Consider the following 13,806-nt stretch of genomic DNA (forward strand, 5'->3'; position numbering starts at 1 on the left):
CATCATGCTATGGAGATGCTTTTCAGTGTCTGGAACTGGGAGACTAGTCAGTCTTTTCGAGTAGCTATTAGAGGTAGTGACCCATGCCGTAGCCATGATTGAGATAGATTGGCCGGCCGATCAGCAGAAGCTCACACTTCTTGAAACCCGCGTCGCTGCCTCTACGCCGGGGTCTGCCACTTTTATCAGAACTGCACACCTCGGTGTCCAGGTCTTGGGTGAAGCCTAATTCAGCCTGCCCCTTTAGTCCTAGGGTGTTGGTATATTGGTATATGCTAATGCAGTCAGACTGAAAGAGTAAGGTTATGGGACGGTTGTAGAGACGCTGGCTAGCTATCTCTCCTTAGGTGTTGCGTCATCCCTATAAAAAACCCTGGCACTGTCCTCCAAGCCCCTTCAAACTACCTTGACGCTGGTGTGCAAGACTTATGCCTCAGCAGGTCAAGCTGCTCGCTGTCTGCACACCATGCTTGCAGCAGGCCTATCAGTCTGACCATCAGGAGATCTGAGGGCTCCGCTGTGCAACAGACTTAGCTCTCAGGGCAACTAAAGAGACCGCAAAGGCCATTGGCCAGTGCATGGCCACTCTTGTGTCTACTGAAAGGCACCCGGTATCTCCCATGCCGCTTTTGTGTAGCTGCTCGGCAGGCTCAGCAACAACCACAACCCTGCAAAAAGCAAAGCGTCGTGACTTGCACTTCCCCTTCTAGGAATCCGGTAGCAAGGCCATAGCCTCGTGAGCTGATGGGTCTGAGGACTGTCAACTTTAATAGGGGAGCTTCGGCCAAAAAGTCCTAATATAGAATCATCTGGGTTCTCCCCCAGGAAGGAGCGCAGTGCACCTCAGTATACGTTGCCCGCCCCGCACCGTGCCCTCAGGGAGCTGGTTTGTTAACCCTGCCACTTTCATCGCTTTAGGGCATGGCCAGCTCCATCGAATGCCCTCCTCTGCTCTTAGCTTAATGGTGTATAAACACAGTTTTAACAATTTTAGAAAGTCTATATTATTGATTGCCACAAGAACATTGAGCCCAATATATTATTGATTAATTATCAAGTAAAATGTTTCAGTATTGTAAATCCATCATGCTACAATTACTATAGGCATATATAAAATTATGGATTCACATTTGTGGAGTAACCATAAAATTTAATGCTGGTAATTGTGTGTATAAAAAGTCCTGCAATATCAAATTTGCATGTTGTGTAAATAGGTGTACTACTGCATCAAGAACCATTTAAAATGCTATCAGTTGCTTGTACTTATAAAATTAATGTGTGTTGTGTTAGACTAACAATCCAGTTTATATTCTTATCTTTTAATTTACACAAAAAGTATTATTTCTCTTTTGCTATTTCTTTTTTATTTGTACATTCATAATTTTCTGAGAATTAAACTAGTAATTCCTAATGAAAGGATGGGCAGACTAGCCCCAAGAATGCACTAAAAAACATGACATATTGTGAGGGGGGAAAAGTTTTTTCTATTGCATGCCATCGCATCATGCAGTGCTTATTTTATCCTCATGGAGACAATGCTACTGTACGTCCAAATAAATGCTGAAATGTCTTAGCCCTGAACAGTCAACAGCAAAAGTTTCAATACCAATTCTTCTGTCAAATAATATTAAAGTTGTTGATTGTACTTTTACATGGAATAAAAAGAAAATCTATTTTTTAATTTGAAATGCATGTATATTTTGTTGTAAATAGTATATGTGCTAATAACACTTGTGATAATCAAACAGAGGAGCATTTAATGGATCCATCATATCATAAAGATTATTGTACAATGGTGAGAGTTTAATAAATTTTAAAATAATTTAAAAATAAATAAATGTGCAGCCATGTCTTTTAGCAAAGCAGTTGCGGAAAACAAATCTACACAATGCATTCTGTAATGGATAAATAGCCTTTCTGTGCAAGTGCAATCTTCATGTCATTATCTCTTTATAAGTGTTTCAAAATGGCTTGTACCTCACTATCACTAACAAAAACAAAAAAAAGCTGAGTACCAATGCTATATTTAAAAGCAAAATGGTCATGTCTACATTCAACACTAAATTCTACAACATTTACATGTAAACAAAACAGTCAAATACCTACCGATCCATTGTTCTGAATGTTTCTGGAGCTGTTTTTCTCCTAAAAATGTACTGAAAGCTCTTTAGCTCTCCATGGGCCTCTGGACTGTGTTGCTTGGTCAGGAGTTTTTACAATAGTAGACCTGTCTCATTCTTTAGTCCTGGTCAGGTATAAATTCAAGGGACAAACCGGTCAGGATGTCAGTTCACCAGCTGAAAACTGCTCGAACAAACCAAAACAGCCACCATGACTATGGGCAAGGTGATCATTACAGATAAACTTATTTGTGTTTAAATACTGTGTTTGCTTGAACAATTTTGACTCATAGCCCATTTGATCCTTATATTCAAACAGGTGATCTTCTATGAGGACAGGAACTTCATGGGGCGCTCCTATGAGTGCACCAGTGATTGTTCCGATATGTTCTCCTACATGAGCCGCTGCCACTCCTGCAGGGTGGAGAGCGGCTGCTGGATGGTCTACGACCGCACCAACTACATGGGAAACCAGTATTTCATGAGGAGGGGCGAGTACGCTGACTACATGAACATGTGGGGCTGGGGCAACAACTGCATCAGGTCCTGCCACATGATCCCCATGGTATGTTAATGTGAAAATTTGGGTTTTAAAATATTGTGCATTTCTTAGTTAACTGACTCTTACATTTTCCAAACAGCACAGAGGATCTTACAGAATGAGGATCTATGAGAGGGACAACTTCATGGGACAGATGAATGAGGTGATGGATGACTGTGATTCCTTCATGGATCACTACCACTGGTCCAATGGCTGCATGTCCTGCAATGTGATGGATGGTCACTGGCTCATGTATGAGCATCCCCACTACAGAGGCAGGATGTGGTACTTCAGGCCTGGAGAGTACAGGAGCTTCAGGGACTACGGTGGCATGAGGTTCATGAGCATGAGGCGTATCATGGACTCTTGGTATTAAATGCAAACTATCAGTAAAAGTGTCAATAAACATATTTTTAAAAAAATCCAGCAAGTCAAGTACATCATTTCTTTGCCACCACAGACTGATTTATTTATTTATTTATTCTTAGTAAACACATTGGTCTTGGATCAGAAAATGGAATATAATTTGGTATAAAAATTAAACCTCAGCTAAAATGCAATCCAATTTCAAATTCAACTGAATATTGTATTTCATATTAAAGTATTTAAATTCTAAAAAATCATACCATTTTAGATATCATATTAGAAATTCAACAATATTTTTTAATTGTAAAAAATACTTTGAATATTGATCCTACATCACTACAAATGCTACAAATAAAATATCTGTACTTTTGCTCTACTGGCATTAAAACATGCAAAATGTGCAATCACCACTATATAAATTGCTCATGAATTTAACTATTCTCTATAGACTATTTCATGACAATGCTAATTTTTGTGATTATACTGATCAATCTTGGTTTAGCAACAAACTAATAGTAAAGTACACAGTGCATTGTTCATTGTTAACATGTTTAATAAGCCTTTGTCTCAGCTTGATGTATGTTACATAAAACAATAGCTGGCTAACTCTACTTTTATATTAAATTCTATCCATGATTTCATATACAGTGAGGAAAATAAGTATTTGAACATCCTGCTATTTTGCAAGTTCTCCCACTTAAAAATCATGGAGGGGTCTGAAATTGTCATCGTAGGTGCATGTTCACTGTGAGAGACATAATCTAAAAAAAAAAAAAAAAATCAGAAATCATATATATGATTTTTAAACTATTTATTTGTATGATACAGCTGCAAATAAGTATTTGAACACCTGTCTATCAGCTAGAATTCTGACCCTCAAAGACCTGTTAGTCTGCCTTTTAAATGTCCACCTCCACTACATTTATTATCCCAAATTAGATGCACCTGTTTGAGGTCGTTAGCTGCATAAAGACACCTGTCCACCCCATACAATCAGTAAGAATCCAACTACTAAAATGGCCAAGAACAAAGAGCTGTCCAAAGACACTAGAGACAAAATTGTACACATCCACAAGGCTGGAAAGGGCTACGGGGAAATTGCCAAGCAGCTTGGCTAAACATGACCGTCAATCTCCCTCGGTCTGGGGCTCCATGCAAGATCTCAACTCGTGGGGTCTCAATGATCCTAAGGAAGGTGAGAAATCAGCCCAGAACTACACGGGAGGAGCTGGTCAATGACCTGAAAAGAGCTGGGACCACCGTTTCCAAGGTTACTGTTGGTAATACACTAAGACGTCATGGTTTGACATCATGCATGGCACGGAAGGTTCCCCTGCTTAAACCAGCACATGTCCAGGCACGTCTTAAGTTTGCCAATGACCATTTGGATGATCCAGAGGAGTCATGGGAGAAAGTAATGTGGTCAGATGAATTCCAAAATAAAACTTTTGGGTCATAATTCCACTAAACGTGTTTGGAGGAAGAAGAATGATGAGTACCATCCCAAGAACACCATCCCTACTGTGAAGCATGGGGGTGGTAGCATCATGCTTTGGGGGTGTTTTTCTGCACATGGGACAGGGCGACTGCACTGTATTAAGGAGAGGATGACCGGGGCCATGTATTGTGAGATTTTGGGGAACAACCTCCTTCCCTTAGTTAGAGCATTGAAGATGGGTCGAGGCTGGGTCTTCCAACATGACATGACATGGCTCTGTAAGAAGCATATCAAGGTTCTGGCATGGCCTAGCCAGTCTCCAGACCTAAACCCAATAGAGAATCTTTGGAGGGAGCTCAAACTCCATGTTTCTCAGCGACAGGCCAGAAACCTGACTGATCTAGAGAAGATCTGTGTGGAGGAGTGGGCTAAAATCCCTCCTGCAGTGTGTGCAAACCTGGTGAAAAACTACAGGAAACGTTTGACCTCTGTAATTGAAAACAAAGGCTACTGTATCAAATATTAACATTGACTTTCTCAGGTGTTCAAATACTTATTTGCAGCTGTATCATACAAATAAATAGTTAAAAAATCATACATTGTGATTTCTAGATTTTTTTTTTTAGATTATGTCTCTCACAGTGGACATGCACCTACGATGACAATTTCAGACCCCTTCATGATTTCTAAGTGGGAGAACTTGCAAAATAGCAGGGTGTTCAAAATACTTATTTTCCTCACTGTAAATAAAAATAAAACTGAATAAAGATGGAATGAAATTGTTTTACATTGCTTCACTTTAACTGTTCATTCAAAATTTCTGAACTCCACAATCATGATGGCTATTTCTTGTTACAATGTTAATAATATTTCAAGTCTTGTCACACAAACAGATAACTAACAAACAAAGGAAAGATATATAGAAAGAGTTAGACTCAACAAAAACAATAAAGGCCTACTTGTAAATAATTTTTAATCAACAGCAAATGTTAAAAATGTCTCAAAATTGCACAAATGTAAATATATATGTGTGTGTGTGTCGCTCAGGAAGTGGAGTGTGTGCAGATTAAACTTTACTTACAGAATTCTAATAAAATGTAAATGTTAAATTATATGTGCAATGAGCCTGCTATACGTATATTTATTTTTTACTATCAATTTGATTTCACACATTGTATTTTAGCATGTTAGTGTTACATTTCAACTTTTCATAGGCATTGTCTGCAAATTTAATTTACAAAGCTAAGCCATATTGTCTTTGAAGAACGATTTGATTACACAGGAACGTAGTATAAATGAAGCACTATTTATAGGATTTATTGAAGCACTATTCATAGGATGGTGGACATTTATTTAAAAATAACTACGGTGAAATAATACTAATTCTATTAATATGAATAGTTTTCCTAAAAGCTATTTGCTGTTTATTAAAATAAAACACCAGATGTAAAGCGCTGCAAAATAAAAACATTAATAAACATGTAAATTACTACAAAAAGTCATAATTGCTTGTTTTCATAATTAATTCATTTTCTACATGGTGCAGAATTCTACAATTTTCCACATTGTGAATTCTTGTAAAACAATATGAACTGTTGTCAATTGGCATCATATTTCACAGTTTATTCATTCTAATTTTCCACCCAGCAAAATACAGCAATTAAATAAATTTCAACTGCCACCTCTCCTGCCAGTCTTTTAACCATTTTACAGGATTTATTAATGGTGTATTTTTTATATTTTAAAGGAAAATAACAGCTTTTTGTTGGTTTCTCTGCCTTTTTGTAGACTAACACTGTGCTATGTTGCTTGCTCAGGAGTTTTAACAATAGACTTTCATATTCTTTGATGCCACCCTGGTATAAATACATGAGAGAAAACAGGCAGCATTTCAGTTCACCAGGTAGAAACTGCTTAAACAAACCGAATTAGTCATCATGAGTAGAGGCAAGGTAAGAAAATGAAGTTTTTCGAGTTAACATTTTAATGTTGCTTGGTTTGTATAGAAAATGGTGTTTAATTCATTTTAATACTCAAATCCAAACAGGTTATCTTCTATGAGGACAGGAACTTCATGGGGCGCTCCTATGAGTGCACCAGTGATTGTTCCGATATGTTCTCTTACATGAGCCGCTGCCACTCCTGCAGGGTGGAGAGCGGCTGCTGGATGGTCTACGACCGCACCAACTACATGGGAAACCAGTATTTCATGAGAAGAGGTGATTACGCTGACTACATGAACATGTGGGGCTGGGGCAACAACTACATCAGGTCCTGCCGCATGATCCCCATGGTATGTTATTAGGTCTGAGATATAAATTGAGAACTGATTGTATATGCATGTCAGAAGAAAATAAAAATTATATGTAAATGATGCTTTTCTTCCCAAACAGCACAGAGGATCCTACAGAATGAGGATCTATGAGAGGGACAACTTCATGGGACAGATGAATGAGGTGATGGATGACTGTGATTCCTTCATGGATCGCTACCACTGGTCCAACGGCTGCATGTCCTGCAATGTGATGGACGGTCACTGGCTCATGTATGAACAGCCCCACTACAGAGGCAGGATGTGGTACTTCAGGCCTGGAGAGTACAGGAGCTTCAGGGACTACGGTGGCATGAGGTTCATGAGCATGAGGCGTATCATGGACTCTTGGTATTAAAATGCAACCTGAGTGAGAGTATCAATAAATATATTTTCAATAAAACCCAGAAATGTGTATCATTTTTTTGTCTGTACAACCTCCCAAGCAGCACTGCAAAGTCAGTCACAGATCATAAGTGCATATAATTTGATAAAAAAAATTATAACCCTAACCCTATCAAGCATTGTACAAGCCACATACAATACAAAAGCAAATCTTAGTAAAAAAGAATGAAATTTCCTGAATGTTATGTTAATTGTGCAATTAAACTATCAAATGGTAACTGATAATCTGTCTGTCTTCAACAAACCTGGGCCCAAATTAAACTTGTAAATATTTTGTTGACTTTATGTTGAATTTTATAAGATCAAATCCCCATTTAAAATTTAGAAATCATTTAAAGGCATGTTAAAATTAATGTCTTTTTTCAAGGGGTGAATTTGGTACTTCTAAGAAAATGTGAACGCAGAAAAACCAAATTTACTATCAGAAATGCATTATTTTATGTTTAATGACAAACATCATGTTACCTTTAACTTTATGGCAATTTTAGGCTGCAGTCACATAGCAATGATCATTGTAATTCATTAGAACAAAATCAGGTTCCAGCCTACAATCTTCTAAAACTGTGTTTGGGTTACTAAGATTCTCTATTATTAGAGACACTATTGTGTTTTTATTTTAAACAGTGGGTTAAAAGTCCAGCCTCATATTCAACACCTCCCTGTGACATAAATGTCTTAGTTCACTCAAAAAAATAAAAACAACAATAAATTATTTACCCATACCATATAAAACGTAACATATAAAATGTGAAATTTGAATCAGGTCATGTCATATTCCAAACAAAACTTTATATAATTAAGAAATAACAAAAAGGGTTATTATATTAAAATAAATATCTTATTCAATTATTTAACCCAGCCATTAGGGGGGCACAAGCCAGTGCACTCTTAGTGCCGGTCCCAAGCCCGGGTAAATGGGGAGGGTTGCGTTAGGAAGGGCATCCAGCGTTAAACATGTGCCAAATCAAATATGCGGATCACAAATGAGAATTTCATACCGGATTGGTCGAGGCCCAGGTTAACAACGACCGCCACAGGTATCGTTAGCCGACAGGGTACCGGTGGAAATTGGGCTACGGTTGGCCGAAGGAGGAGAAGGAGAGGAGGAAGACGTCTACAGAGATGGCAGGAAAAGGAGCATTGTAGGAGAGTAGAGGTTCGGGTTGGTACTTTAAATGTTGGTACTATGACGGGTAAAGGGAGAGAGGTAGCTGATATGATGGAGAGAAGAAAGGTAGATATGCTGTGTGTTCAGGAGACCAAGTGGAAAGGGAGTAAGGCCAGGAACATTGGAGGTGGGTTTAAACTGTTTTATCATGGTGTGGATGGGAAGATAAATGGGGTAGGGGTGATTCTGAAGGAAGAGTACAGTAAGAGTGTAGTGGAGGTGAAGACAGTTTCTGATAGGGTGATGATTGTGAAGGTGGAAGTTGAAGGGATGATGACAAATGTCATCAGTGCCTATGCTCCACAAGTTGGCTGTGAGATGGAGGAGAAGGAACGATTCTGGAGTGAATTAGATGAAGTGGTAGATGGTGTACCTAGGAAAGAACGATTGGTGATTGGGGCAGACTTTAATTGGCATGTAGGTGAAGTGAACAGAGGTGATGAGGAGGTGATGGGTAGGTATGGTTTTAAGGAGAGGAATGTGGAAGGGCAGATGGTGGTAGATTTTGCTAAAAGGATGGAAATGGCAGTGGTGAACACGTATTTTAAGAAGAAGGAGGATCATAGGGTGACGTATAAGAGTGGAGGGAGGTGCACACAGGTGGATTATGTTCTTTGTAGGAGATGCAACCTGAAGGAGATTGGAGACTGTAAGGTGTTGGCGGGGGACAGTGTAGCTAGACAGCATCGGATGGTGGTCTGTAGGAAGGTTTTTGGAGGCGAAGAAGAAGAGGAGGAAAGTAAGGATTGAAAGAAGAATAAGATAGTGGAAACTGATGGAGGAAGAGTGTAGTGTTAGGTTTAGGGAAGAGGTCAGACAGGGGCTTGGTGGTGGTGAAGAGGTGCCGGATGATTGGGCAACTACTGCAGGAGTGATCAGGGAGGCAGCTAGAAAAGTACTTGGTGTGACATCTGGAAATAGAAAGCAAGACAAGGAGACGTTGTGGTGGAATGAGGAAGTGCAGGAGAGCATTAGGGGAAAGAGGTTGGCAAAACAGAAGTGGGATCGACAGAGTGATGAGAAAAGTAGGCAGGAGTACAAGGAGATGCGGCAGCAGGTAAAAAGGGATGTGGCGAAAGCCAAGGAAAAGGCATATGAGGAGCTGTATAAGAGGTTGGACACTAAGGAAGGAGAAAAGGATTTATACCGATTGGCCAGGCAGAGGGACCGAGCTGGGAAGGATGTACTGCAAGTTAGAGCAATAAAGGATGGAGAGGGAAATGTGTTGACTAGTGAGGAGAGTGTGTTGAGAAGATGGAGGGAGTATTTTGAGCAGCTGATGAATGAGGAAAATAAGAGAGAGAGAAGGTTGGAGGATGTGGAGTTGGTGAAGCAGGATGTAGATAGGATTAGTAAGGAAGAAGTGAGAGCAGCGATTAAGAGGATGAAGAATGGAAAGTCGGTTGGACCAGATGACATACTGATAGAAGCGTGGAGATGTTTAGGAGAGATGGCAGTGGAGTTTTTGACCAGATTGTTTAACAGGATTCTGGAAGGGGAGAGGATGCCTGAGGAATGGAGAAGGAGTGTGCTGGTACCGATCTTTAAGCATAAGGGAGATGTGCAGACCTGCAGTAACTACAGGGGAATTAAGTTGATCAGTCACACCATGAAGTTATGGGAAAGAGTAGTGGAAGCCAGGCTGAGAGAAGAGGTGACCATCTGTGAGCAACAGTATGGTTTCATGCCGAGGAAGAGCACCACAGATGCCTTATTTGCTTTGAGGATGTTGATGGAGGAATTGCATTTTGTATTTGTGGATTTAGAGAAAGCGTACGACAGGGTGCCGAGAGAGGAGTTGTGGTATTGTATGAGGAAGTCAGGTGTGTCAGAGAAGTATGTGAGGGTGGTGCAGGACATGTATGAGGACAGTGTGACGGCAGTGAAGTGTGCAGTAGGTACGACAGACTGGTTCAGGGTGAAGGTTGGACTGCATCAAGGATCGGCCCTGAGCCCTTTCCTGTTTGCAGTGGTGATAGACAGGTTGACAGACGAGGTCAGACAGGAGTCTCCCTGGACTATGATGTTTGCTGATGATATTGTGATTTGTGGTGAGAGTAGAGAGCAGGTTGAGAAGAGCCTGGAGAGGTGGAGATATGTGCTGGAGAGAAGGGGAATGAAAGTCAGTAGGAGTAAGACAGAGTACATGTGTGTGAATGAGAGGGAGGGCAGTGGAGTGATGCGGTTGCAGGGAGAAGAGGTGGAGAAGGTGGAGGAGTTCAGGTACCTGGGGTCAAAAGTGCAAAGTAATGGAGAGTGTGTTAGAGAAGTAAAGAAAAGAGTGCAGGCAGGGTGGACTGGGTGGAGAAGAGTGACAGGAGTGATTTGTGATAGTAGGGTATCTGCAAGAATGAAAGGGAAAGTTTATAGGACTGTGGTGAGACCCGCGATGTTGTATGGATTAGAGACAGTGGCATTGAGTAAAAGACAGGAGGTGGAGCTGGACGTAGCAGAGCTGAAGATGTTAAGGTTTTCGTTGGGAGTGACAAGGATGGACAAGATTAGAAATGAGTTTATTAGAGGGACAGCACATGTAGAATGTTTTAGTGACAAGGTGAGGGAGGCGAGATTGAGATGGTTTGGACATGTGCAGAGAAGGGACATGAATTATATTGGTAAAAAAATGCTGATGATGGAGCCACCAGGTAGGAGGAAAAGAGGAAGGCCAAGGAGGAGGTTCATAGATGTGGTGAGGGAAGACATGCAGGTAGTTGGTGTGAAAGAGGCAGATGTAGAGGACAGGGTGGTATGGAGACGGATGATCCGCTGTGGCGACCCCTATTGGGAGCAGCCGAAAGAAGAAGAAGAAGAAGATCTTATTCAATTATTTTAATTCAATTCATTTTTTTTGGCACATGTACAATATCAATAATAATAAAAAAGGCTCTTAAATACAACTCTAAGATATCCTTTATTTATTAAACAGCTTACATAGGGGTAAAATAAAAAGTAGGTTTAAACGTTTATATTGTTTTTCCATTACAAATAAAGCCAAAAATATTTAAGTTATTTATTAAGATTTTTTAATTATTAAATTCAGTATGCAGGTCATGTATAAAGAAAAGGTACTACATTATTTTAAATAAATTGTTAAATATGTATTTGTCTTAAAATTTTGTCAAGATGTGTGGTTTGCCCTGCAGGCATTATGCTTTTTTTTCCTAATGTATTTGTGATGAGTACAGTATGAGTATATCTCAATCTTATCAAAGTAGGCAAAGTATAAATTCAGTCTAAAGAACTGAAAAGTATTTATGTGCTGTATTACAATGGAAAGCATTCAAAAGCCTTCTGGCGATAACTGGAATAGCAAAAACTCTTTAGATCTTTTCTGTAGATCCACTGTGCTCGTTTGCTTATTCATGATTTTTCACAATAGGAGTGTCATAGTCTTTAGTCCTGGTCAGGTATAAATGCAAGCGTTAGAGCAGGGAGGACGTCAGTTCATCAACTGGAAACAAACCAAACCAGCCATCATGACTATGGGCAAGGTATCATTATATGGTATAAACATTTGGATTGTACTCTGTTCGCTTGGACAAATATGTCTAACTCACTGTGATCCTCATCACCCAAACAGGTGATCTTCTATGAGGACAGGAACTTCATGGGGCGCTCCTATGAGTGCACCAGTGATTGTTCCGATATGTTCTTCTACATGAGCCGCTGCCACTCCTGCAGGGTGGAGAGCGGCTGCTGGATGGTCTATGACCGCACCAACTACATGGGAAACCAGTATTTCATGAGAAGAGGTGATTATGCTGACTACATGAACATGTGGGGCTGGGGCAACAACTACATCAGGTCCTGCCGCATGATCCCCATGGTATGTTATTAGGTCTGAGATATAAATTGAGAACTGATTGTATACGCATGTCAAAAGAAAATAAAAATTATATGTAAATGATGCTTTTCTTCCCAAACAGCACAGAGGATCCTACAGAATGAGGATCTATGAGAAGGACAACTTCATGGGACAGATGAATGAGGTGATGGATGACTGTGATTCCTTCATGGATCGCTACCACTGGTCCAACGGCTGCATGTCCTGCAATGTGATGGACGGTCACTGGCTTATGTATGAACAGCCCCACTACAGAGGCAGGATGTGGTACTTCAGGCCTGGAGAGTACAGGAGCTTCAGGGACTACGGTGGCATGAGGTTCATGAGCATGAGGCGTATCATGGACTCTTGGTATTAAAATGCAACCTGAGTGAGAGTATCAATAAATATATTTTCAATAAAACCCAGAAATGTGTATCATTTTTTTGTCTGTACAACCTCCCAAGCAGCACTGCAAAGTCAGTCACAGATCATAAGTGCATATAATTTGATAAAAAAAATTATAACCCTAACCCTATCAAGCATTGTACAAGCCACATACAATACAAAAGCAAATCTTAGTAAAAAAGAATGAAATTTCCTGAATGTTATGTTAATTGTGCAATTAAACTATCAAATGGTAACTGATAATCTGTCTGTCTTCAACAAACCTGGGCCCAAATTAAACTTGTAAATATTTTGTTGACTTTATGTTGAATTTTATAAGATCAAATCCCCATTTAAAATTTAGAAATCATTTAAAGGCATGTTAAAATTAATGTCTTTTTTCAAGGGGTGAATTTGGTACTTCTAAGAAAATGTAAACGCAGGAAAAACCAAAATTACTATCAGAAATGCATTATTTCATGTTTAATGACAAACATCATAATATCTTTAACTTTATGGCAATTTTAGGCTGCAGTCACATAGCAATGATCATTTAAACCTCATCGGGCAAGTTGCGGTTGTCCAACAGTAAATGGAGATTGACGCATGTTTTACCAAAATCAATTACATTCATTTATGACCCCAAGTTGCAATGTTAAAAATATAAGGTTACAAATTAACAATGTACTACAGAGGGGTTTTGATGCTGGAAACTCACTAGTCAGTAGCCAACTAAACTGTAGTTTTCATTACCTTAAGTTGTTAAATCAAACAGGGGCAAGTGCAATTTGTTAGTTCAACACCACCTGTATGAAGCATTTATCATTTTTTCACATTTGTTGTTTTCATGGACAGAAAGACATGAAGTGATTTGTGGGGTTTGTAATTCATTAGCACAAAATCAAGTTCCAGCCTACAATCTTCTAAAATTGTGTTTGGGTTACTAAAATTCTCTATTATTAGAGACACTATGCTAAAACAGTGTTTTTATTTTAAACAGTGGGTTAAAAGTGCAGCCTCATATTCAACACCTCCCTGTGCATAAATGTCTTGGTTCACTCAAAAAAATTAAAACAACAATAAATTATTTACCCATAACATATAAAACGTAACATATAAAACGTGAAATGTGAATCAGGTCATGTAATATTCCAAACAAAACATTATATAATTAAGAAATAACAAAAGCGTTATTATATTAAAATAAATATCTTATTTAATTATTTTAATTCAATTCTTTTTTTTTT

The 13,806-nt window shown here is 39.2% G+C and overlaps 3 protein-coding genes across 3 annotated transcripts; all 3 read left to right on the plus strand.

Moving 5' to 3' along the window:
- Positions 1 to 2,270: 2,270 nt before the first annotated feature.
- LOC310721605 (gamma-crystallin M2-like) lies at positions 2,271 to 3,083 on the plus strand. Its single transcript, XM_083533393.1, has 3 exons — positions 2,271 to 2,346; positions 2,440 to 2,685; positions 2,762 to 3,083. The coding sequence occupies exons 1-3, from the start codon at positions 2,332 to 2,334 to the stop codon at positions 3,035 to 3,037; spliced, it is 537 nt and encodes a 178-aa protein (XP_083389519.1). The 5' UTR covers positions 2,271 to 2,331; the 3' UTR covers positions 3,038 to 3,083.
- Positions 3,084 to 6,339: 3,256 nt separating this feature from the next.
- LOC310721604 (gamma-crystallin M2-like) lies at positions 6,340 to 7,136 on the plus strand. The gene is made up of 3 exons (XM_083533392.1): positions 6,340 to 6,417; positions 6,513 to 6,758; positions 6,859 to 7,136. Exons 1-3 carry the CDS (start codon positions 6,403 to 6,405, stop codon positions 7,132 to 7,134), a joined length of 537 nt encoding a protein of 178 aa, XP_083389518.1. The 5' UTR covers positions 6,340 to 6,402; the 3' UTR covers positions 7,135 to 7,136.
- Positions 7,137 to 11,791: 4,655 nt separating this feature from the next.
- LOC310721471 (gamma-crystallin M2-like) lies at positions 11,792 to 12,553 on the plus strand. The gene is made up of 3 exons (XM_083533193.1): positions 11,792 to 11,840; positions 11,930 to 12,175; positions 12,276 to 12,553. Exons 1-3 carry the CDS (start codon positions 11,826 to 11,828, stop codon positions 12,549 to 12,551), a joined length of 537 nt encoding a protein of 178 aa, XP_083389319.1. The 5' UTR covers positions 11,792 to 11,825; the 3' UTR covers positions 12,552 to 12,553.
- Positions 12,554 to 13,806: the final 1,253 nt, after the last annotated feature.

This window comes from Silurus aristotelis (assembly GCF_946808225.1).
Source record: "Silurus aristotelis genome assembly, chromosome: 27".
Taxonomy (NCBI): domain Eukaryota; kingdom Metazoa; phylum Chordata; class Actinopteri; order Siluriformes; family Siluridae; genus Silurus; species Silurus aristotelis.

What these genes read in the sequence shown, in the direction of transcription:
- LOC310721605 (XM_083533393.1), top strand. An exon ending in CCTGCCACATGATCCCCATG is followed by an intron (nt 2,686 to 2,761) that starts GTATGTTAATGT and finishes TTTTCCAAACAG; the next exon opens with CACAGAGGATCTTACAGAAT.
- LOC310721471 (XM_083533193.1), top strand. An exon ending in CCTGCCGCATGATCCCCATG is followed by an intron (nt 12,176 to 12,275) that starts GTATGTTATTAG and finishes CTTCCCAAACAG; the next exon opens with CACAGAGGATCCTACAGAAT.
- LOC310721604 (XM_083533392.1), top strand. An exon ending in CCTGCCGCATGATCCCCATG is followed by an intron (nt 6,759 to 6,858) that starts GTATGTTATTAG and finishes CTTCCCAAACAG; the next exon opens with CACAGAGGATCCTACAGAAT.